At 55.1% G+C, this 22167-nt stretch overlaps 1 protein-coding gene across 2 annotated transcripts; it reads right to left on the reverse strand.

Annotated features, from left to right (window-relative positions):
- Positions 1-1948: 1948 nt before the first annotated feature.
- MTCH1 (mitochondrial carrier 1) lies at positions 1949-19425 on the reverse strand. Of its 2 annotated transcripts, none has more exons than XM_024557831.3 (12): positions 18759-19425; positions 14923-15007; positions 11655-11761; positions 11191-11268; positions 10740-10797; positions 10197-10248; positions 8632-8691; positions 6418-6511; positions 4364-4411; positions 4131-4198; positions 3826-3901; positions 1949-2776 (listed from the first exon to the last, which is right to left on the reverse strand). In XM_024557831.3, the coding sequence occupies exons 1-12, from the start codon at positions 19077-19079 to the stop codon at positions 2705-2707; spliced, it is 1119 nt and encodes a 372-aa protein (XP_024413599.2). In that variant the 5' UTR covers positions 19080-19425; the 3' UTR covers positions 1949-2704. The 2 variants fall into 2 exon arrangements, with proteins under 2 accessions (XP_024413599.2, XP_024413598.2); XM_024557830.3 differs by having other exon boundaries at positions 6367-6511; positions 18759-19106.
- Between the last annotated feature and the right edge of the window lie 2742 nt (positions 19426-22167).

Here is a 22167-nt window from a genome sequence, read left to right on the forward strand (position 1 = left end):
TCCAGATGTTGGTCCAACTTGTGTTCCTATTTCCTTACGCTGCCTCCTGGGTCCCCTGAGGCGGTCAGCTGTGGCAGCCTCTGGGCACAGAACGGTGGCGGTCCAAACCCATCTTTCCTAGTTCCTGAATGGACCCTGCCTCCTTCAAAGCACACCTGTGGTCAGCCCTCAGGAAAACTGTCACATGAGGGAACCTATCCAAGACAAGGACAGGGACCTCTTTGGAAGCTTATTTTTGGGGAAATAACATGGTGTTCCAGTCAGGCCAGCCAGTGACAAATGGGTGGGGAGAGGTGTGTCAGTACAGGCCCACGAGGACACAACGGGAGGCTACGTTCAGAGGGCAGGGGGCCGGCACTCAGGCCTCTCCTATCCAGGTGCGGAGGGGTCGGCTCCGGCGTCATGCTGCATGGCCCCCTGGCATCTGGGGAACGACACAGCGAGAGGGACCACAGTAGAGGCCCAGCTTAGGATTCCTCTGCCACCTCAGGCTTTTTCACAGGGGGACCCAAAAGGGCTGTCACAGGCTTTTCCAGCCTTGTCCATCAGGATTAAGTGTTCCTGGAGGGGAGGAGGGTGACTGGCTTCCCACAACACTCCTGCTTCCGTCACCCCTCCTTCTGCCAACAGCTCAGCTTCCCTCCTGCCTGATCTTCTCTCTCAAATGTGGATCTTGTCATTCTGGTTTCCTGGCCCAACAGGGTACATGCCAGGTGCTCGGAGGGCAGGTGAAGCCTCAGCCCTCAAAGGCTGAGGGAACCAGGGAACAAAGGGAGCCTTTAATATACACAATACATGCATCTGAATATTGAGCTGAAAATGTGCTTCAGAAGTTGAGGGTAAAACCTGGACTCTGCTCCATTGAAAATATAGAGGGAGGGGCCCTTCAGGGCAAGCTCAGCACAGGATTCCAGACAGGCGAGCAGCTCTAAAGCTGGGGGACCGAAAGACGTGATCAGTCCAGAAACAGGATTCGAACGTGGAGCAAGAGGAAAAGTTACCCCTAACGGCGGTCACTGTGGTGGGAGGCCACGCTGGGCGGCGGAAAGGCAACATGCTGTGAGGCAGACTCACCCCAGAAGAGCCCTCCTTCTCTCCAGAAACGGTGCCGGCAGGGCCTGGCCCACCGAGCCGGGTGCCTCCTGCCCTACTACTGTGGCTATCGGAAGTGAGTAAAGACCTAAGTGGCCCAACCAAGGTACATTCACAGGACACCACCGGGGCACTTCCATGTGCTCTTGGGGAATAAGGGTCCATAGTAAGCTGCTCTCGAGTCAACTGTTACTAGGCCACTGGGGGAAGCCAGTTCTGCAAGTGTCCCGGGGCCTTCCCTGAGGGTGACGTGGCCCACCCCTGTGGGGAAGCAGACCGCAATGTTAGGGCAAGGGCAAAGAAACACCTAGCTGGACTCCCACGGGAATTCAAACCTCATCAGACGGGCGCCCACGATCTCCAGGACAGGACGCTCTATTTGTAAGCTTTGCCTGTTTTGAACCCGGCGTTCGGCAGAAGTGAACGGAGGGGTGTTCCGTCCTTTCTAGAGAAGGCAGAGCTTGGTGCTCATCCTGCGCCCATGCCGGCCCCTTCTGTAATCATGTGACCACTACCCCAAAAGACTCAGTAAAAACTGCAAATGCCAAACAGTGAGGAGATGACAATCAGGGGTTTGGGTGAACATTTTCTGAAGATGGGAAGCCTGTCTCCATGGCGACAGGCCCATGGACCACTTGTTGATCTGTGAACTGGCATCTCATCACGGTCTGATTCAGAAAATCATCCGGACTCCCTGGCCCCCCACCCAGGCTGATCTACACCGGGCCTGGCACTTCCCACCCCAGGCTGGGCTGCTCCAGCCCTGTGGCTCTACAGCCCCTCCTCATACTAACACCAAGGACTGAGAAAGATTGTGGGTTTTAAGCTCATCAAAGTAAGAGACTCCCCACAAAACTCCGAATCACCACCAGTACATTTATTTGAGGGAGGAAAGGTAGTATCTTATCAGGAACTTTTAAACTGGGTAGGACTAAAGACACTGATCTGCCTAAGTTCTGGGTGTGCACGACTGCACAGGTAACTAGATCCCACGCACGAAGCGTCACCATTAAACCGATGAGTACTTGATGAGGGGACACATTCTGAGCGGTCACATGATCTCCCATTCAGAAGGTGCTGCCTTTGTATCAGAAAAGTAGTGTTGAGAACAAAGGCAGAACCTAGCAACAGCTTCCTAGCACAGGCCTGGACACGATGGTGGCCTCTCGAAAAGGGACCGTGCCCTATTTACAAGCGGGAGGGCAGCACTCCCAGCTGAGCTGCAGGGTGAGGGCTGGGGCTGACCGAGGGGTGCGTGGGGGTGGGATCTGACACCGTGAGCCTTTTCCCATCCAACCTGGGCCTCTACGAGCCATTCTCTGGACCCCTGCACAAAGCAGATGTAGCAAATCTGTGAAGAAAGGGGATTCCACCCCAGTTCCCTAGCCCTGCCCCCCCCTCCCCAGGTCTAACAGGTGACCAGTCACTGGGCGTAGCCTCACCCCCACCCAACCCCCACTTCTGGACAGACGCATGGCGAACAGACGCCGAGGCCCAACTGGGCAGGAGCACATCTGGTGTCGCTGGGTTGGAGCTGTCTTACAAGCGCCCGAGATGGACAGGCCTCACCCACAGTGGCCAGGTTGGGACAGCGTGTGTTTAGTGATGCAGGTTACTCCAGGGCAAAGCAGGACCCTGACGACACCCGGCGGAAAAGGAGGCTGGAGCCGCGGAAGAGCTGGCCCTGGATCGGAAGGAGCAGCCAGGTCAGTCAGTGGAAGGGGAGGTCGTCTTCCACATCCTGCCCCAGAGCAAGGCCAGCATGAAGCAGAGAGGGCTCCAGCAGCTCAGAGAGCCCAGGGCCGGGGCGGAGGGCCTAGGCCCGCGTTATGGAACGGCAAGGTCACAATATGCCCCGTGCTGCAGTGGCTCACTTCATGCCACAGGGTGTCCAGTGCTGGTGGGCTACTTGGTAGGCACCCCCCAAAGAGGTGGGTACTGGGGAGTACTGCCCATTTGGCTTCCAAGCCCAAGTGGTCTGGGCCTCCTCCAACACCCACTGGATGGGATACACGTAGAACAGACCGAAATCACTAGGAAGAACTGCACCCTTCTCTTGCCTTGCTGCTTCCCCCTGTCTGTCCTCTTAACCTGAGGCCAGTCACTGCAGTGGCTGCTCCCCAGGCCACTGACCCATTTTACAAGGCAAACGCAAGGCTAGGAAAAGGCAAGAATCTGCCCTGGACACCAGGATCCTCGACCTCTGGTTCCTGGAGCTCCAGCCAGCCGGAAGGTGCTTGGGCATAGAACACGAAACCCCAAGAGTGGCCCCCTCATCCTGTGGCACCGCTCAATCCTCACACTCCCCCGGGCACCGGATGTCCAGCAGGAGGGCTTGGCCTCCAGCAGCCAGCTGCTGGCAGGAGCTGGTCTCCATCCTGTGGCTGCATCTCCAGCCGTGTCACTCAAAGTCTAAGACAGGCTCTTGGGCTTCCCCACCTCTCCACGGCTCTCTCATACTTGCTACTTGTTCTAAGAGCATTTAAGAGTTGCAGAAAAGGGGACCTTTTCTGATGCAAATTTTCAAGTAAACTCAGATCTAACTAACTCAAATCCTTCCTAAAATAAAGTGAAAAGTCAATTTAAATGCCTTAAATCAGGTCTACATCCTCCCCACTCCCAACACTGGAGTCCATGACAACCCCGAATCTTTCCGAGCATGAAGCGCCCACGAAACCATTTCATGTGCTGAACATGTGGGAACGGGAAACACCCCTTCGGGAGCCTGCTTACCTGCACACTCAGGTACTTCCAGCAGTGAATCCAGGATTTGAACACTGGGGAGTAGGGGGGGAGCCCAGCCTGCAGCCTGCCAGGGAAGGAGGGCATGTGAGACCCAGAGAACACGGGAGCTGACCAGCCAGGGAAAAGGGGGCCTCGAGAAGGGATGGCTTGGAGCGGCCGCCACCCACATTCTGAACCAGTCATCCCAAAGGGGTGCAGTGAACCCCAGAGGAAGACGGGGTGCCCAGCGAGATGAACCCACACAGCCCTGGGCGAGGGGGGGCAGAGAGCCAGGTGGAGGGGCGCACACCTACCCACAGTTGTTCACAGCCATGAGGTCACCGACCAGCAGGAAGGGGTAGGTCAGCATGCTCACTGCAATCTGAAACCCAGGGACACCCAGGCGTCAGCAACAGCCTCCCCTGCACCACCTCCCGGGGGCTAGCACAGGACTCACTGTGCCAACGCCCTGCCCTACGGCCGGTCTCTCCTGAGCCCCCCCCACCAGGCCCACAGGGCAGTGCGGCGGGCAGAGGGCTTGACTTACCCCCATCACAAACTTAGTGTAGCTCCGGATGGCCAGGGCCTGGCTGAACTGAAGAGACAGAAAGGAAGACTGGCTTGCCACAGGCACCTCAGGATGCAGATACCAGGTATGCAGACCCTCACCATGCTACCTGGTCTGTGGTCCCCTCACCCCCCTCCACACTGGCCTCGCACTCCCCCTGTGCACACTATGTTCCTTTCTGGGCCTGCCAGCAGCTTCCACGGCCTTGTAGCAGAGCCAAGAGAAGACCTGCGAGGCCCAAGTAGGAGAACCGGACTGAAGGACATCCATGGCCTGGCTGGGGATGGCGAGGAGCAGACCTGAAGGCCAGGCAAGTGGGACCCCTGGCTGCTGCCCTGTGTAACCGCACCGAGCTGCGAGCTCCGAGGGCTTGGCCTGTGTCTGCCTTGATTAATGTCCAAGGCTTGGCAGCCACCTGAACTACCCAGGCACAAAATCCTAGTCTTGTAGCAAAGTGGGAGGGGCAAGTCTGGGCTTCCTGTCACCTCCTACCTCAGCAAGCTCTCACTGTCTTCAGGTCCCAACTCCTAAAGCCTACTTGGCCCAGGAAGGGGGGCTACCTATTCCTGAGCTTCCTATGGCAGGGCCATCCCACCAGATGGACGCCCTGCAACCCTGGGTGCACGTCTGCTCAGCCCTCTGCCTGAGTGGCAGCTTCATCTTAGTCTTTGAGCTGCACACAGAAGAGCACTTGAAAAACACTTCCAATGACTGTCGACTGCTGTTGGCGGTGACATTAAGTGCAGCAGCCCTGGTTCAAACACCTGCCGGCCTAGCAGGAGAAACCAACCCGCTGGGACACCCCGGCTGTCCCAGCCTGGCTCTACGTGACTGTAGCAGCTCCCCCCACCACAAGAGGCCCCTGAGAAAGGGCAGGGTCATGGCTACTGTAACTGAAGACAGGAACTGGCCTCCACAGAGCCCCCTGAATTCGCTCACGTTCAAAGGCCGTAAGACTCATCCACCTGAGTCAAACAGGCTGACAAATCCCTGAGAGGAGGCTCTCAGCAGGGATGAGGCGCTCCTTGCCACACACGTGTGCCCAGACACACACACACACACACACACACACTGCCCAGACACAGACACATGTAGACTATGACCCACATACCCGCCGCTGCTCCCCCCAACCACTGGCGATTCTGGCAGACAGGTGACTAACCCTCCCTCACCCTCCTTCCTGGGGTTGGCAATCTCTGCTGTTACAATGACTGGCTACCAGAAACCCCCCACCCATCACTGTTCCCCAACTCTGGCCTCGATTCATGCAGAACCAGCCAACCCATCACGTCCCCGGATGCCTTTCTTCGACAGTGCCTTTTCAAAGGACCAAGGCCTCCCCACGCCCGCCCAACCTGCGGAGAGGCCTATGCACAGCAGGCTGTGTAGGCCACTGCTAACAAAATAGTGGGCTGCTCCTGGGAAGTACACTTCCTAGCTGATTTGAGAAACCTCAAGGGGCGGAGCACCCCCTGTCCGGCAGAGGAAAAATCTAGTCCCTAACCTGTTGGTTCCCAGCCAAGTGCCTCTGGAGAGCCCTTTAACTTCTCTGCCTGTGGAACGGGGCGGTGTACCTGCCCTGTTCCCTTCACGAATGGGCTGTCGTCAGGGTCAGATGCCATTATGTCCACAAAAGGATTTTGAAAGTAAAAAATACTGAGCAGAAGTCGAAGGGTTGTCAGCCCGTCTATTCCTGTTTCCTGATCCTTAGCTGGGTCCTTAGTCACATGGGCCGTGGATAAGCTGGGGCCTGCCTTGTTTCTCAATCTGCCCGGGCTGGGCATTCCGTAAAGTCCTGCAGGCTTCCTGTCTGGAGGCAAAGCTGACCTGGGGACAGCCAGGTCCTCTCCTCAGACCACGTCCCAGAGGCCCTCTCTAGCCCTTGGGACCTGATGCTCAGAGCCCCAGAGTCCTTGAGTCTGCCCCAGACCCTGGGCACCAGCAGCACACGAAAAGATGGACAAGTGCTTGTTCCAACCAACCTGGGAACCTGGATTCTGGTCGTTTCCCAGCCCCCCTGGGGTGTCACTCACGCTGTCATCCACCAGGTAGGCATTGATGAAGTGGGCCAGCAGGTTACAACCCCACAAGAAAACCACATCTCCAAGGAGGTGAGGGATTAAGCCGCTAAAAGACAAGGTGAGCAAAGATGAGCTGGGGAGGGAGGAGACCATTTCCTGGAGGTTCCACACCCTGGAAGCAGAACGTTCCAAGCTCTGACCTTTGGCATCCAACACGTCAGGCAGGAAGCCTGCAGGGCCGTGTGGGGCAGTGGTTACCCACACCAGGAAGGCAGCGCTCCTTTCTCCAGGGGCGGGTGTTCTATGCCCCGCCTGACACCACAGATTAGTTCATGGTTTCCCAAGCAGTTTTCAAACCACCCAGGCCAGGCCTCAGGATGTGAGTGCTACTAAACCCGGGACTGTCCAGGGGGATTATGAGAGTGCCTACACGCTGGCAGTTTCCTCCTGGTCTCTTCACCTAATCAGCTCTCACAGAACACTTCGCTCGGTACATCTGCGGCCTTCGCCCCTGCCGTGTTCTAACGAAGACGTCTGTGCAAGCCTTCCACGGAAGACTGACTTTTACAGTGATGGCATTTGTGATAGACACCTCTGCCAAAAGATTTGGGAGGCTCCCAAAAATGCAGTGCTGAGGACAAAAAGCCAGACTGAGATCAGCGGGTCCTGTGTGCAATTTATGGATCTTCATTGTACGTATTGGTTTAGATATGGGATGACTTGAAAAGATTTCCAGAAGGGCTCTCTCCTGGGAGAGGAAGCAGAATTGTGATTTTTGAATTTTTAAAAATCTTATTTCAAAATATTTTAAAAGTTCAAAAAAAAAATACATGCAACACAGCTATGTTATGAGGAATATTGACAGAATAAGCACCCGTGAGAGCAGTTTCTCATCATGCTGCTTCCACCTGTGCCCAGACGGACCGCCGCACACTCCCTGTCGCACCTGCGTGTGCTGCCCGTCCCACAAACCCGTCCAGAGAGAACCTGGTGGTTAAGTAACCCAATGGGAATGCTGTTCACACACCAGAGAAAAACTTTATGACGAGTGTGGAAAATGCCAGGGGTGGTGAGATGCACTGATTTAAAGCCTGATGTACCAGCCACGCAGGCAAATAGGCACTCACATGTGTATATGCACGTGCGTGTACGCACACAAAGACACACACACACGTGTGTGTATAAACCAAGGCTCGCCACCTTTGCACCACTGATGTCTAGGGCCCAAGAATTCTCTGCTGCAGGGGCTGGCCTCCACACTGCGGGATGAGTGGCAGTGTCCCTGGCCTCCACCCCCCAGGTTCCAGGTGTGACAACCAAAAGATGTCTCCAGACAGAACCAATGACCCTGGGGGCAAAAACCACCTCCTGATGAGAAACCCGCAGAGACAAGGTCGTTTCTGGGTTAAATGAGTGATCACACATAAAAACGTCTGGCCCACGACATGCCCACAGCACGAGTCCCAGACGGCCCCATGCTTGGCGTGTCCACGTCACTGTCTAGACCTTTAAAGGCAAAGCAGATGACACTTGTTAGGCTCGGCTCTTGGGTTCCGTTTGTGGATTATTCTGTCTGGACAGTCTTTTCGGTGTGCGGTTTCTTTACAGGTAAAGTGAGGCGGGTGAGAGACCCAAGGAAGGTGGGGGTCTGTGGCCCTTGGGAGACCATGTGCCCTGCTGACAGGTGCTCTGCATTACACAGGCCCAGGGGGCCGGGTTTCCTGCTTTCCAAGAGAAGCCGAAAATAGGGACTGTTATGTTGCTGATCCTCAGTGTTAAATGTGAAGAGCTGATTTGTCAGAAATGCTGTCAAACAGAAGCCATCAGCCGGAGTCAGCCTGTGAGCTGCCAGTGTTTGACCCCCAGTCCCTGTCAGACTCTCCGTTATTTTCAGCAGTGAGACAGGGACGATGGTCTAGCTCACATCTGGCCGCATGCCCTCCCCTAGCCCTGGGGCAAATGGACGCGGCCTGTGGGCTCAGCCCAGCCAGCAGCAGGCAAACTGCACCATCTGTGAATGAGCTGTGATCTGCAAAGGGCCAGGCAGCTCTGGTCCGACGATCCGGGGCTCGCGCATGCTCTGAAAGTGTAGATACTCCGGTGGGGAGGGCGGGGCGGGGTGGGGGGGCAGGGTCTGCGGTTAGTCTGATGCCAGCAGCTGTGGCCTGAGAGGCTGAGAGTGAGCCTGTTAGTAGAGCCAGATTTGCGGGGTTCAAACTCACGTACACAAAGAATCCCAGCAGTCCCTCCTCTTTGAAAATCTTCCCAATGGAGCTCAGCACGCCACTGTGAAGAAAGCAAGACAGGAACAGAGGTCACCTAGTCACCTGGAGAAGGCCGTCCCCTACCTCCTCACCCCTGCTCAGAGCCATCCAGTCCTGGCAGGGAAGGGCAGGGAAGGTTCTGTTACCAGGCAGAACCAATGGAAAAGATTAGAGCACTCTTGTCTGGGGGGTGGGGGCACTTACCTAGGTCATGGAAACTGGAGAAACCCTACCACTGCCACCACCACCACCACTGCCACCACCACCACCGGAACCCTAGCAGTGAGCAACCACTGCTCTCCATGGGTCTGGAATTTAGGAATAAGCCTGCCAAGCCTGGGCTGCTGCACCAGGATGGGCGCTTCTCCGGCCTGGCCCTAGTGCTTATCTCTGGCTGAGCACCCTGTGGGCAGAGAAGCCTGCATGACTGACAGAGAGAAAGCGGGTAGAGTGGAACGTGGTGAGAACCACCTCTCCAGAGGGCAGAGGAACACCGGGCCCTGCAGCAGGAGGCCCTGGAATCAGACAGCCCAGAAGCAGCCTGGGAAAAGGCAACTGCCTACCCCTCCCCCCAGCAAGGAGCTTGGAAACCAGTGGCCTGGTCACCACAGCCTGCAGAAGACCAGAGAATGGGCTCCTCGGTGTGACATGCAGAGGAGGCTCAAGAGCAAGCTCTGTGACCTGTGGCTACCAACGCCAAGTGGCCTGTCCCATACGAAGCCCTGCAAAGCCTAGGTGAAGTGGTGGCCTAGGAGAGAGAGACAGGGGGAGCCGAAGCCCTGGCTAGCGCTGGTCCCAGGCTCCTGAGTCTTGCCAGGCCCCATTACCTTTCTTCCCAGGACAGTGGCTCAGCCACTCCTGATCCTGTCTGCCAACCTCACATTTCAGTCTGAGGAAATGGGCCAGTTTCCCATTAGTGAACCCAAAATGAGGCCCCACAGCAGCTGCTCAGCTTCTTGGAGCTTTGGCCCCACAGGACAGTTGCAGAGAACTGAAGCCATGAAACGAGAATCTTAGAGAGGAAGGCCATGGGCGTGTCCCCCTGCCTCATGGAAGGCCTGATACGTCACACCTACTCCCCCCACAGCACCCCTGTGCAGCGCAGTGCACGCGGGTGCTGGGTAAGCATCTGGTAGTCAACGGAAGCGGACAGAAGAGGAGCGAGCTGTAAGCCAGGTGCTATGACAGCCGGAGAGATCATTACGGCATAACCGAGGGAGCCCAGGAGGGAACCCTGGCTCGGTCCTAAGTGGCAGGATCAGCTCTGCTGCCAGGACTCCATTCCAAGCCAACTCTAATCCCACTCACCCCCTCTGCAGGGCGCCCAGGCTCGTCCTGGGCAGCCCAGACAAGAGGTACAGACAGAATGCCCCTGGGAACAGACGATGGAGACCACCACATTCCCCTGAAGTCAGCACATTAGAACTCGGGCAGAAAAGGGGCAGTGACTGACCCAGCACAGCCTGTCCTGGCAGACTCTGAGTGGTGAGGAGGCCACGCCTACCTGTCCCAAGGAGAATCACCCACCTGTACTTGGCTTCCCGTCCCACGAACTGAACCATGCAGCGCATTGAGATGACTGGGGAAAGAGAAAACCCCAGGTGACCCGAGGCAAACACACACACAGCCCATGACGGCCCGAGGTGGGGTGTTGCACTGTGGAGGCCACCACACAACACAACCCGGGGCTGGGGGCAGGAGGCAGGAGGGGCTCTGGGCTTCCCTGTCACACCCCACGACCACGGCATCCCATTTCCTCTGCCCGGGGAGAGCCCCAGCTCCCTTCGGACAGGACTCCTGGCATGGACATGTCACTGCCTAGACCTTTAAAGGTGAAGCAAATGACACTTGTCAGGCCTGGCACTGGGGTTCCGTCTGTGGATTATTCTGTCTGGACACAGTCTTTTCGGTATGTGGTTTCTTTACAGGTAAAGTGAGGCAGGTGACAGACACCATGGAAGGTGTCTCTCCCCAGTGGGGTTGCCATGGAATCCCCCTCCCCCACCGCCAGCTACAGTCCTCCAGGGGTCATCCCACGGCTGAGCTGCGGCCTCTGGCGGGGCTGCTCACCGTGCAGGGGGTGGGCCAGCATGCGGGACACGCACTGCATCATCATCTCGTAGGAGGTCTGCAAGAGAGCAGAGGGGGACACTCGGTTCAGCCTGTCTCCGGAACCGGCACTCCGGCAGAACTAAGAGATCACATGGGGAACAACCTGACATCCTGCAGCCCCCACGGGGGGTCAGTCTACCTCAGACGGCCCCACTTGTCACCCACCCCCCAATTCCTTCCACCCAGGAGTGCTACCGGGTCCCAGGCTGGGCCCCGTGACGGCTCAAGGCTTTCTGAGATTCCCTACACACCCACAGCGGGGCTCCTTCCACATGCCCACCCATGCAAGCACAATCATGCCAGCACAAGAACCCCACCTTGAGACCCTTCAGTGACCTGCCCAGCTCGGCGGTGAGAAATACCCTGACCTCCCTCTAAGGGCCTCGCCCCCTCCAATCCCAACACCCACCTCCTTCACCACTTTCCTCAGAGAAGTCTTCATGTCATCCTTGTTGGAAACCTGCTCGATCTCATCTGGAGGGAAAACCTGAGACACGAAAAACAAGAAGGCCAAAAGCAAAATACAGCCATGCCTCTCAAATGTGGCTCCCGGGGCAGACATGCTAGGAAGCAGCTTCCACAACTTTCTGTGGAGTGCCCATTAGCCGGGCCAGCCTCAGGTAACCCCCTGGGCCAGTGCTCGGGGGGAAAGGCCCTGCCTGGTGCCATAGCTGTGGGAAAGCAGGAGGGCTGTGGGGCAGGGACCCCCCCCAATTGTGGAGTCTCGGCGTCGGGCCACCAGGGTTAGGAGCCCGGCTGCAGTGCCGGGGTGGAGGCCCCACCAATCTGGGAATGGAGCCGCTGGACCGGTGCACATGGCTGCCTCGGGGTGGCAGGGAGCTCAGGGGAACCGTGACTCTGTCCGGGGCTCACCTTCTTCATGCTGCCCCGAGTCACGGTGGAGAGGGCATTGGACATCAGGCGGGGGCTCAGGCCTCGGAACAGCCCTATCTTCCCATCCACCTGCACAATGTACTTGGCTACAAGGAAGCAGAGGTGGCAGTGTCACGCCCAGTCTGGACGCCCACTCCTGAGTCACACTCACACCCGGACCAGGTGCCCGTCCCTCAGTACGTGCTGCCGTCAGTCACCGAGGGGGGCATCTGTCCAGGACCCTGGAAGTGATCAGGCCCCACCCCAATTTCTTCTCTAGTCCCTGCTCCTTTGTGTAAAAGCCTTCAGAACATATTTTTGACAGCAACATCACACATTTCCTTTTTTTAGCTTTGAAATATCTACTTGGCAAACTCAGGTACAGTTTTTTTTAACTCGGCAACTTTAGTGCTGCAACCCAGACACCAACTCTGTAGTTTATAAAGAAATACTGTTCTCGGGGGAAAGAAAAAAAGAGGAAGGAGGCAGAGTTCCCATAGTCAGGGACAGTTTGCAACCTAACGGAGGAACAAAGAAAAAGGGCTCCCAGAAGGAAAGCTCCCAAAGCCACGGAAGGGTGTCCCCACCCTGTCACTGTACTTTGCCCAGGACCCCACCTGGCCCCTGCTGGCATTTATCTTATTATTTAAAGGTTTTATTTATTTGTAGAGAGAGGGGAAGGGGGGGGGAGGGTAAGAGAGGAACATCGATCAGCTGCCTCTCACAGGCCCCCACAGGCGATGAATCCACAATGCAGGCACGTGCCCGGACTGGGAATGGAGCCGGTAACCTTCTGCGTTGCAGGACGACGTTTAACCGGGCCACACTGGTCAATGGTCAGGGCGCCGGTTGGCATTTATTAATCAAGATGGGGGGGGACACATAAGCAGAGAAGTAACCAAAACAGAGGCACCAATGAAGTACTTCACAGAAAAAACTTAAGCAGTCAGGGAAGCTGGACCCTACCAGTCAGTCAGTGTTTTTTCATGAGGGTCTCTGAAAGGACCACTTTTTAAATATTTTATTTTACGTAGTATCAACTTTTAAGCTATGTTCAAAAAGCGATGTATTTTTTGCATACTTGGAAGCTGGCAGAACATTCTCCCAGACAATGGGCTCCCCCCGCAGACTCACGACTAGCTCGCCAGCACCGCACAGTGGCAGGAACCAGCACGTCAGGCCTTTCTTCTGCAACATGTCTGCCAACCAGCAACCCAGTGTCGCTGCTAGCTCCTGCTTTCACTGGGCCCCGAGCACCTGTTACCTGCCGACTCGGCTTCCCGAGATGGGTGGAGCTGGGAAGAGAGGAGTGGGAGGTGAGAGGGCACTGGATGGAGTGGCAAGGCGCCCTGCTTCAAAGTGAACAGGCAGAAGGAAGGTTTATTTTGGGGGAGGGGAGCTCCGGTCAGTAAAAGGGAGAGCGGAAGGGTAAAGCCGGGGTGTAATCTCTAGCGAGACACTTAACCTCTTTCTACCCGACTTGCCTGCCAATGAAAAGGGAATTAAGGACCCTACTTCTCCCCACTTCAGAGACGAAGCATGAACAAGTGAGAGCGGAGAAAGGCACGCAGAAAACAGAGGCAAAGGGCCCCACGGCTGGCCAGGGACTCCCTCATTACAGGGGTCCTCTGCAGGCCCTGGAAAACTCTCCAGAAGTTCTTCTCATTTCAACCTCACCGCGATGCGTGGAGGAGGAGGTGCTGTCCAGGCAGGCCCTAGACGTCCCGACAGCCGAGCCCTCTCCCCGGCGGGGCAGCCACCCGGTGCCCGGAACCACCCAGCGGGCATCTGCCACAACATCTGGACCGAAACAGCACGTATGTAAACCGGGGTGGGGCAGCACCTTGGAACTCTGCTCATCTCTGCAAGGGGCAGGAAAGTGGCTAAGACCCCTTGCACTGAGTGCTTTCGGGAGTGACCGTGTGTTGTGAACAGAGCCGGTCTGGGCTCCACCTGAGCCCCTCACGTGGCGAGAGCACACCTAGCCAGCAACAGAGAAACCGCCTTGGAGGGGCTGGCAACCTGCCACCCTGGCTGCCCACAGATCCGGTGCTGATTGTGGCCACCGGCCTCACTCTACTTTAGGGTGGGGGAGCCTTCTTAATTCTGATTTCCCCTCCCCCACAGTGACAGTCTTTAAGGAAAAACAAATATGAACACATTTCCCCATAAAATGACACGTTCCGCCTGGCCCTGGACTGTACTCGGCAACACGGTGACAAGAGTTGAAGACAAACATCACATCAGATTCTGCTAAACGTGTGTGAAGTGAAAACAAGGTGACAGGAGGCGGAGCCCCGAGTTATTCAGTAGATAGAAAGATTTCCAGAGAACATTCTGGAGTGACCAAACAGGCGAGAGCGGAGGTAGAGGAAGCATGAGGGGGTCGGCTGGCTGTGAACATGGACAACAAAGGCACATTTAAACAAAGTCCCCGTCACGGTCAGTCTGTGAGGGTAGGGACTAGGGGAAGGACAGCGACAGTGGACTTGAAAAGACCTTGGGCTGCTGGTGCCCATGGGCCAGAGGATGAGCAGTAGAGGCGGCCAGGTGGTGTCAGGCAAGCCCCACTGTGTTGAGCCTCTGGTGGAGAGGCCTCCTGCCAGGCAGGGCTGCTGGGAGCAGGGAGGAGGTGCACGAAGGGCCAGGTGATGCCACTTTGCAGAGGGACTGCGCGGCCAGGGCAGTTAAGCGGCCTGCCCAAGCTCACAGAGCTGGTCAGGGCACACCAGAGGTGAAGCCACAACTCCCTGCTCGCTGGTCTACACCCAGTGGGTGGAGGTGCCATGAGCTGGCACCACGCCTGGGGAACATAAGCAAAAGGATGGAGAGAGAAGGGAAAAAGACCTAGGAGGCCCCAGCAGGCCCCCTGCCAGAGTAGCAGGAGAGCAGAAAAGCTAGGAATGGGGCTGGGCTGCTCAGAAGGCAAAAGGACTCCCCCCCCCACTCCATTCCGGGCACAACCGGGGGTGTGGGTGGGGGTCAGGGATGATGGGGGGGGGGCCACTGTCCTGACTGGCCCCTCCTTCGAGCACCGGTCTGCCCTCCCCCTGCCAAGGCAGAGGAGCTGGACCGGGCTGTGCTGTTCACCTGCTCTGCCCCCAAACCCTGGTGCCTCTGGCCACACTCCAGGATCTCCTCCTCCATGCCAGCCCTGACTCCGGGGGCCATGCTGCCCACAGTGTCCCCCAGGGCCAGGTGGACCTGCTCCCCAGCTGATGCTTCTTTTTTGTCGGCATGGGCGTTCCTGCCCAGGCAGCACACTCACCGTAGGTGAAGAAGCTCGGCAGATAGAGGACCTTCCTCCCCAGCACATTGGTCCCAATGGTGGGGGGCATCGGCTCATGGCCCACCTTCAGAATCAACACATACAAAAGGAAGGTCAGATTCAGTCTCGCTGCCTTTCATCTTCGTAGGCCTCTAACTCTTTTCCCACAGACTCTAATGCTGTTTCTGTCGATAACCATTAGCATCGTGAGATCTCCCAATCAACAGGAATGTCTAGTCCCAAAAACTACCCCTACCACAGTCCCAGTCACCTCCATGCCCCAACATTGTCACCCTGAAATTCCGGATATTCCCAGGGCAAAACCCCCCATTTTTACATACTTCAAACCCCATGTTCACCTCAGAATAAATCTCAGTTAATTCTCATCTTCAGGACTTCAGTAGTCTCGATCCGAAATGTAGCAACACCGAAATCTCAGTACCAAAGACAGCTCAGTTCCAAGTGACTCATTGCAAAGTCCACCCCACAACTCAAATTTCTTACTGTACCCACAAAAGATGCAACAAATCTGTCCCTCTCACTCCCAGGCAGAACTGTTTGCTCAAATCCCAGGTGCTCCTCAAAATATTCCTCAACTGTGTTCTAATCTCAATCACCCATGTCCCTGTGGCCAAACATCCCCACGTTTGTGGGGCAATGGTTACTCTTGCTGCGTAGAGCTGGTTATATCTGTTAAAACTCATGGGAGCGCGAAGGACCAAGCCACCCATACCCCGCGAGGATGCGGGGGTCACCGAGGGGTGAGGCTGTTTGTTACGCTGCCAATTAATGATAGGCTGTCTTTGCTGCCAGGCAGGAGGCAAGGGGTCTAGGAGACCAGCACCTAAACGGGGTGTGAGAAGTCTCTTTCCTTGACAGGGGACAGCAGCTCTGTCCCTCCAAGCAGGCCAGCTGGGCCCATGAACCAGGCTGCAACTCTTGAACGTGGAAAGCAGAACCGGCAGGGTTGGGAAGCTCTACCTTAGAAACTGGACTAGGTATGCTTCTAGTGCTTTCCTGGCTTGATTTCCTTTCTTGTTTGCCTTAGTGCTTTTGAAAGTTGACACTAACCCTGTGGATGTGATTCTGAGCTAAGTGACAGGTTACTGATTATAAATTAAGAAACCCCTTATGGATAAGAACCTTTTTTAAAGATTTTCTATCCCAGGGGAGTTGGGAGAAAAGGGATGAGCCCACTCACCCCAGCAGTTAGCCCTCCCCTTCTAGACCTTTCCCTCCTGGGTTAAAAGCTCGAAGGGTCGGAGTTGTTTTGTTTTCATTCTCGTGCACGTGTAAAACTCCCTTTATCACTGAGGCTCCGAGTCTGAGCTAGTGCTTTTGCAGTGTCTTACCCAGTCCAGTCACAACCTGGGAGTCCCCCGGTTCCAATTTTACCCCTAATCTGTTGTGTCCCCTCCCCGCATGTCCCCATAGCTCTCAGATCTATTGAGTCTGTATTTTTAACTTCCACCCGGGTTATCAAAGGCACACCGGCCACATTTCACCCCTGTTCTCCTTGCCCACAAGTTTTCATTAGTTGCGCCCAAGTCACACCAGTCCAATTTCATCCCCAAGTCTATTAACCCAGCCCAAAGCTGTGGCTCTGGATCGGATACTGGCAAAGCCAGTCCATCACCCTTACATCTCCAAACCCTGGAACCTAACACCCACAAGCCCTGATCTGAGGCACTGCATTCTGATGTACCTAATCTAGACAACCCCAAATCTGCCACTCCAATCCCGCTACCCACCCCAAACTGGTATCTGCTTCTTTGCAAAATGTTACTCTGATTCCCAAGCTATACCCATTATGTCAGCACCAGCTGAGCTCAAATCAGACAGGCCACCTATCACCCCAATCAGGCTCTCTCATCCTCACCCCCCACCATCCAGTCCTCACCCTTTTGTCTCCTTTCATTCCCCAATTCCCCCTTCTCCCTCATTCCCATTCTCTCTTCAAGTCACCCTTCCTTCAATTTTCTTCTCAAACCTCTAAACCAAATCTTCAATGGTCCAAATGAGGAAGCCACTTTCTGCTTCCTTCACATGGAACCCCCATTCCTATATTCCAGCATCCTCCACTCCTCAGACCCCCGTATCTGCCACCCTAAAATCCAAGCCCTCTCCCATCTCACTCTATCAACTGAAAAACTCAACTCCCAGTACCCTTATTTTGCATCTCAGGTGCCCATTTCTCCCCCAAACCTGTAATCTCAGTTGCTGTAAATACAATTCCCTAAGTAGAGCAGCCCTCACTCCCAAATCACCACCTAACACCTGTCTGGACCTTCCCCCCACCAACCATGTCCAAATCTCAGTCACAGTTAGATTTAGTCAGGCACCCTGATGTTCCTGACTGAATCTCCCCACTCCTTGTCATATTCCTGGCCACACCCCCCCAATCTATCACCCCTATTCCTTAGATTTCAATTACTCCCATTCAAGTCCCTCTCATTCCAACTGTATCTCTCACTCTGTCAGTACAGTTATAGACAGTAAATCGGACACCCATTTGCCTCAATTTAAATCAAACCTCAAATCTTGGTTGGGTCTCCATCTCAATTTTTACCCCCCACCCACTTTTCTTCACTGGAAAACTCTAGGCTAATTCGTCATTCATCAATCTAGGCCCAAACCATCCCTATCCAAATAGCGAGCATCTCCCTGGCCCCTTCCCCAGTTCTGCCAAAAGCATCCCTCCAGCCCATCTCTTTCCAGCTCAATCTCAGGAAGCCTCCTTCACCTATAAGGCATTGTTGGCCACCACCGATATACCCAAGGCACCTGCATGGCACCGTTCCAGAGACGTCCCTATCTTGGCCTTAGTTTCTGCCAGCCTTCCCCTATCCTGTCACTATATGTCCCAACTGCTCCTTCTTCCCAATTCCAACATTTTCAAACCTCTTCAGCTCATCCCGCCATATACGAGAACCGTGATTCCCATCTCCCAACCCCAACCGGACTTCCATTTTCTCCTCCAAATGCGTCATGCCTTTCCCCCTAAAAGCCTCCTCCTCGCTTCTCTCTCCAAACAAAACGCCACCAATCCCCTCCCCCAATGCGTCGCCCTATCTCTCCCCCCGACAACGCGTCACCCCGTCCCCTCCTCCCAACAAATCCGTCGCCGCCATCAGATCCAGAGCCCCCATCTCCTGCGAACGGGAAGCTCTCCCCTGCTAAATCCTCTGCCTTCGCCCTCTCCCACCAAATTCCCCGACCACGAATTTCACTGCCCCCGTCCCCTCCCCCCGGAGTCTGATGCCCTTTCTCCTCTCCTAAATTTTTGGCCCTGGTCCCCTGTCCTTTGTTTTACCAAAATACTTTAAATCTATCCCTATCAAATCCAGAGCTCTTGCTCCTCTCCCCCAAATATGTGCACATCTTCTAAATACTTTGCCTTGGCCCCCAACCCTCCCCCCTACCCATTCGCCAGAACTTCCCGCCCCTCTCCCATTCTGTTGCTTCTCGAGTCACCCCAAACTGATACACCCTCCTTCCTATCCCAAGTTCATCTCTTCATTCCTTCATTCCCGAAACCCGTCTCTCTGTCCCATCGCCCTCTCCTTGCACCCCCAAATGCCTTGTTCCTTCCACCCTCCCAAATCTGTCGCTACAAACCCTACGCCCAGTCTCCTGCACCCCCAAACCTGCGCACCCTGCGTCCCAAAACTCCTCCCTGCTTCCCTCCTCTTCTATTCCTTCGGCCCACCAAAACCTCTGCCTCTGCCCTTCTCCCAAATCCATCCTCATCGACTCCTCGGACCCAATCTGTCCAAATCGAGGCCTGTCACCTCCACAGGGGCCGCCACCTCCCTACGGTGCCCCCGGCCCCCCACCTGGATGAGCAGTTTCACGTAGAGCAGCGGATGGCTGAGCGCCGTCACTCCCGCACCCAGCGCCACGAAAAGAGCCTCGGTGGTCGGGGCGTTGTCCCCGGAGCCCAAGCCCCCTGACGCTCCGTCCATTCTGCGAGCAGAGGGCTGCGCCGCAGGCCGAGGGTGGCGTGGGTGCGCACGGTGTGCGGGCGGCGGGTCGCGAGCCCGGGCCTCGACCCCTGCTGCCGCTCCGCCACGAGCTCCGGCTCCTGCTCCAGCTCCCGCCATCCCCGCGGCACCGCCGCGAGCCCAAGGCGCCACTTCCGGGTCCGAGGCCCCCATGGCGTCGACGACGAGGTCACTCCCCGTCACATGACGGACGGCGCCCCGCCCCTCGCTGGCGTCACTGCTCCTCGGCCGCAGGGGATCGTGGGAGGGTGGTCTGCGTGGGATGCGTTTCCCCCAGGGAAGTTGGGACCCGGCGTCACCCTGGATGGCAGGCCTAGGGCCCGTGGTCCCGGGCGGCCAGAGTCGCGGGCTCCGGGCCTGTGTAGGCCTCTGCAGGCCTGGGTGCTCCCCCGAGAAACCTGGAGAGTGGTGGGGGCGGGGCTTGGAGGCTGCAAAAGCCAGGCCACCCCTACGTGGCCAGCAGCATTTCTAAGCCCCCTCCCCGGCTTTGCAAGTGTTCGCTGCAGTTCTGTGGCCGCCCCTTGGCAGACCCCAGGCAGAGTACCCTGCGAAGCTTTCTGCTGCAGGGCGACCCTTGTGCGGTCTCCAGACCCGTCTTACCCCTTCGGGTTCCCCACCAGACCAGCTCCAGTAGCACCTTAGCGATGTGGCCAGCTTCCTTTGCGCTTGGGCCTTGGCGCCTAAGGTTAGAAAATGTGTTTTACTCTAAAGCACTTGGCCAATCTCCCTCACTAGATCCCGGGGGCGGGAGGTGGTGTTTAATCTGCCGTTCAATGTGAGCACACAGCAGGCACTGTGCCTGCTAGGTCGGAGTCTATTCTTTAGTTAATAAAAATGAACAATAGTAAGTGGCCCTAAAATCACACTTAACTTAATGCTAGACACATTTTTAGATACTTTGCACCATGTTAACTCCAGTGTCATCCTTACAACAACCCGGGGAGGAAGGTATTAACATTTTGTTCAATTTCTTTTGGTTATAGCAGTTGAGCGTTAATGAGATGCACGGGAAGTTATCTCATGTTTGTAACCATTAACCTTTAGTAAAATCGGTTTCGTTGTACGAGTAAGGGAGGATCTACTGTATTTATTACGGAAAATGCCCTGTTCCTGTTTGTAAACATGCACACCCTGCAGTGACACCTACAACCGTGCCCTGCCGCTTGTGAAGGTGCTCAGTGAAAGTTTCTGTTTAAATGGAAAGGAATCGGGTAACCCAGAGTCTGCAGGAACGCAGCAGTGGGGCACCTGGCCCCTTTGCCTATATTTATCCTGTGTTCACTTGAGAAAGTTCTGCCGCCTTCTTTTAAAAATTTTTTTTTTTTTTTTTTTTTTTTTAGAGAGAGGAAAGGGAGGAAGAAAGAGGGAGAGAAACATAGATGTGGCAGAGAAGCACTGAAAACATCCAAAGGATCGGCTGCCTCTTGCATGCCCCCAACTGGGGACCTGGTCTGCAACGCAGGTCCTGGCCTGCAACCCAGGGAACGCCAGCCAGAGATGTTTTGAGAGAGGGGGGAAGGGAAGGAGAAAGAGAGAGAAACATCAATATGTGGTTGCCCCTCGCTCGCCCCCTACTGGGGACCTGGCCACAACTTAGGCATGTGTCCTGACTTGGAATCACACCAGTGACCCTTTGGTTCTCAGGCCTGTGCTCAGTCCACTGAGCTACACCAGCTGGCCACTTTGTACAGGTTTTTTGCAGTCTGCCCTTCCCAACTCTCTGCTCTATGTTCCAAAAACTCCCTTCCCCCTTGCCACTCTTGACAATACCCTACAAACCTTCCACACCCAAATCTTGCCAGTCTACTTCCCTCCCTCCCTCCCTTTCTCCCCGACACTGGCTTCCCTAACCCAGATGTATACTGGTCTGAATCACTGCGAACCTCCTAGTCCTTTCAGGTTACTGTGTTTTCTCCTTTAAACACAGATTTCACTAAACCTACCCCCTGCCCCAGGAGCACTTTAAATGACTTCCTTCTCCTGGATTCTGATCTAGCTTTCCCAACAGGGACCTTAAAGTGAAGTTCATCCACAACCTCGTTTATTAATCACATTAGAGCAGCACACTAACTCTCCACACAGAAGTTAGCTTTCTGAAACTTCCTCACACAAACCTTTTCCTTCCCATTTCCCCCCAGCTGTCTGCTTTTCCTTCTGCCCTTGTCTGTGGGTCCACTGTTAGCCCTTTCACTTTCTCTGCCTTACATGGTCACCTAACTTTTTGCGTATATGTGGTCCTTCCAGACCATGGCTCCGTGTGAGGCAGCTACATTGTTTTGTCTTGCATCATTTTGTGTCTTCCACATCACCAAATATGGGGACAGAGTAACTGTGCAGTACATTGTTTTTAAGTGATTGAATCATTTCTCTAAGCAAAGAAATTAAAGTAAAAATAGGTCAGTTCAAGCAGTTAGACCCCCCCCCCCCCCCGGAAACCAGACAGAAGCGAATGTGAAACTATGCCATGGCTGTGGTTCCAGGGCTCACAGGAACACCAAGAGAAAGGAGGGAAAAAGTTACAAACCGCTCACAACACACTCCATAGTGACAGTGTGAATGGGCCAAACAGGAATATGACTACTCCTGGGAACTTCACATAATAGAGCAATCCTAAAGAAACTTAAAGGGAGAAAATAACATTTCCCACTGAAGGCAAAGATAAAGAATAGGAAATACTAGGCGGCGGGGAGGGGGGAAGGACAGTGTGCAAAAAGAACAGGTATATTCGCAAAGGAATCAGGTCATCTAGAAATGGAAAGCGTACTCACTGAACTGGCTGAATGACAGAAAGTCTTGCCCGGAATTGACTCTACTGAGCAACTGGCAGAGTGTCAGTACTCACAGCCGGTGTCTCTGGGCTGGTTAGTGCCCCCTGTGGTCCCATTCCGTCTGCAGTCACCACCCCAGAGGGCTTGCCTCGTGGTGCCGCGGCTGCTCCGTCAGTCTCCCCTGTGAGAGTGCCAGTTCTTCGAGCTCAGGGACTGTCCTATTCGTAGTTGGCACAGTATGACTAGGGCAGAAACCCACTAAATGTTTCCTACAAAATATAGGAAAAGCAAAAATCTTTTTACAAACTTATTTGTTGTAACACCACTGACAGAATGAGAACTTTAGCGAGACCCATATGCTCCAAAGGAAGATCCAAGAAATCGCAGAAAATTAACAAGAAATAAGACCCTTAGAGACTTCTAGAATTGCCAAGTATATAAACCATCAGTCCCTGGAATCCTGTGGGAAACCA

Source organism: Desmodus rotundus, chromosome 11, assembly GCF_022682495.2.
Source record: "Desmodus rotundus isolate HL8 chromosome 11, HLdesRot8A.1, whole genome shotgun sequence".
NCBI lineage: Eukaryota > Metazoa > Chordata > Mammalia > Chiroptera > Phyllostomidae > Desmodus > Desmodus rotundus.

Excerpts from the sequence above, each read along its gene's own strand:
- MTCH1 (XM_024557830.3), bottom strand. The coding sequence starts at position 19,079 with ATGGGGGCCTCGGACCCGGAAGTGGCGCCTTGGGCTCGCGGCGGTGCC. Across the intron at positions 6,512-8,631 it reads GGACTGCTGGGATTCTTTGT|CGGCTTAATCCCTCACCTCC; the intron begins GTACGTGAGTTT and ends CTTGTCTTTTAG. Across the intron at positions 2,777-3,825 it reads GGAAGTACCTGAGTGTGCAG|GGCCAGCTCTTCCGCGGCTC; the intron begins GTAAGCAGGCTC and ends CTTCCGATCCAG.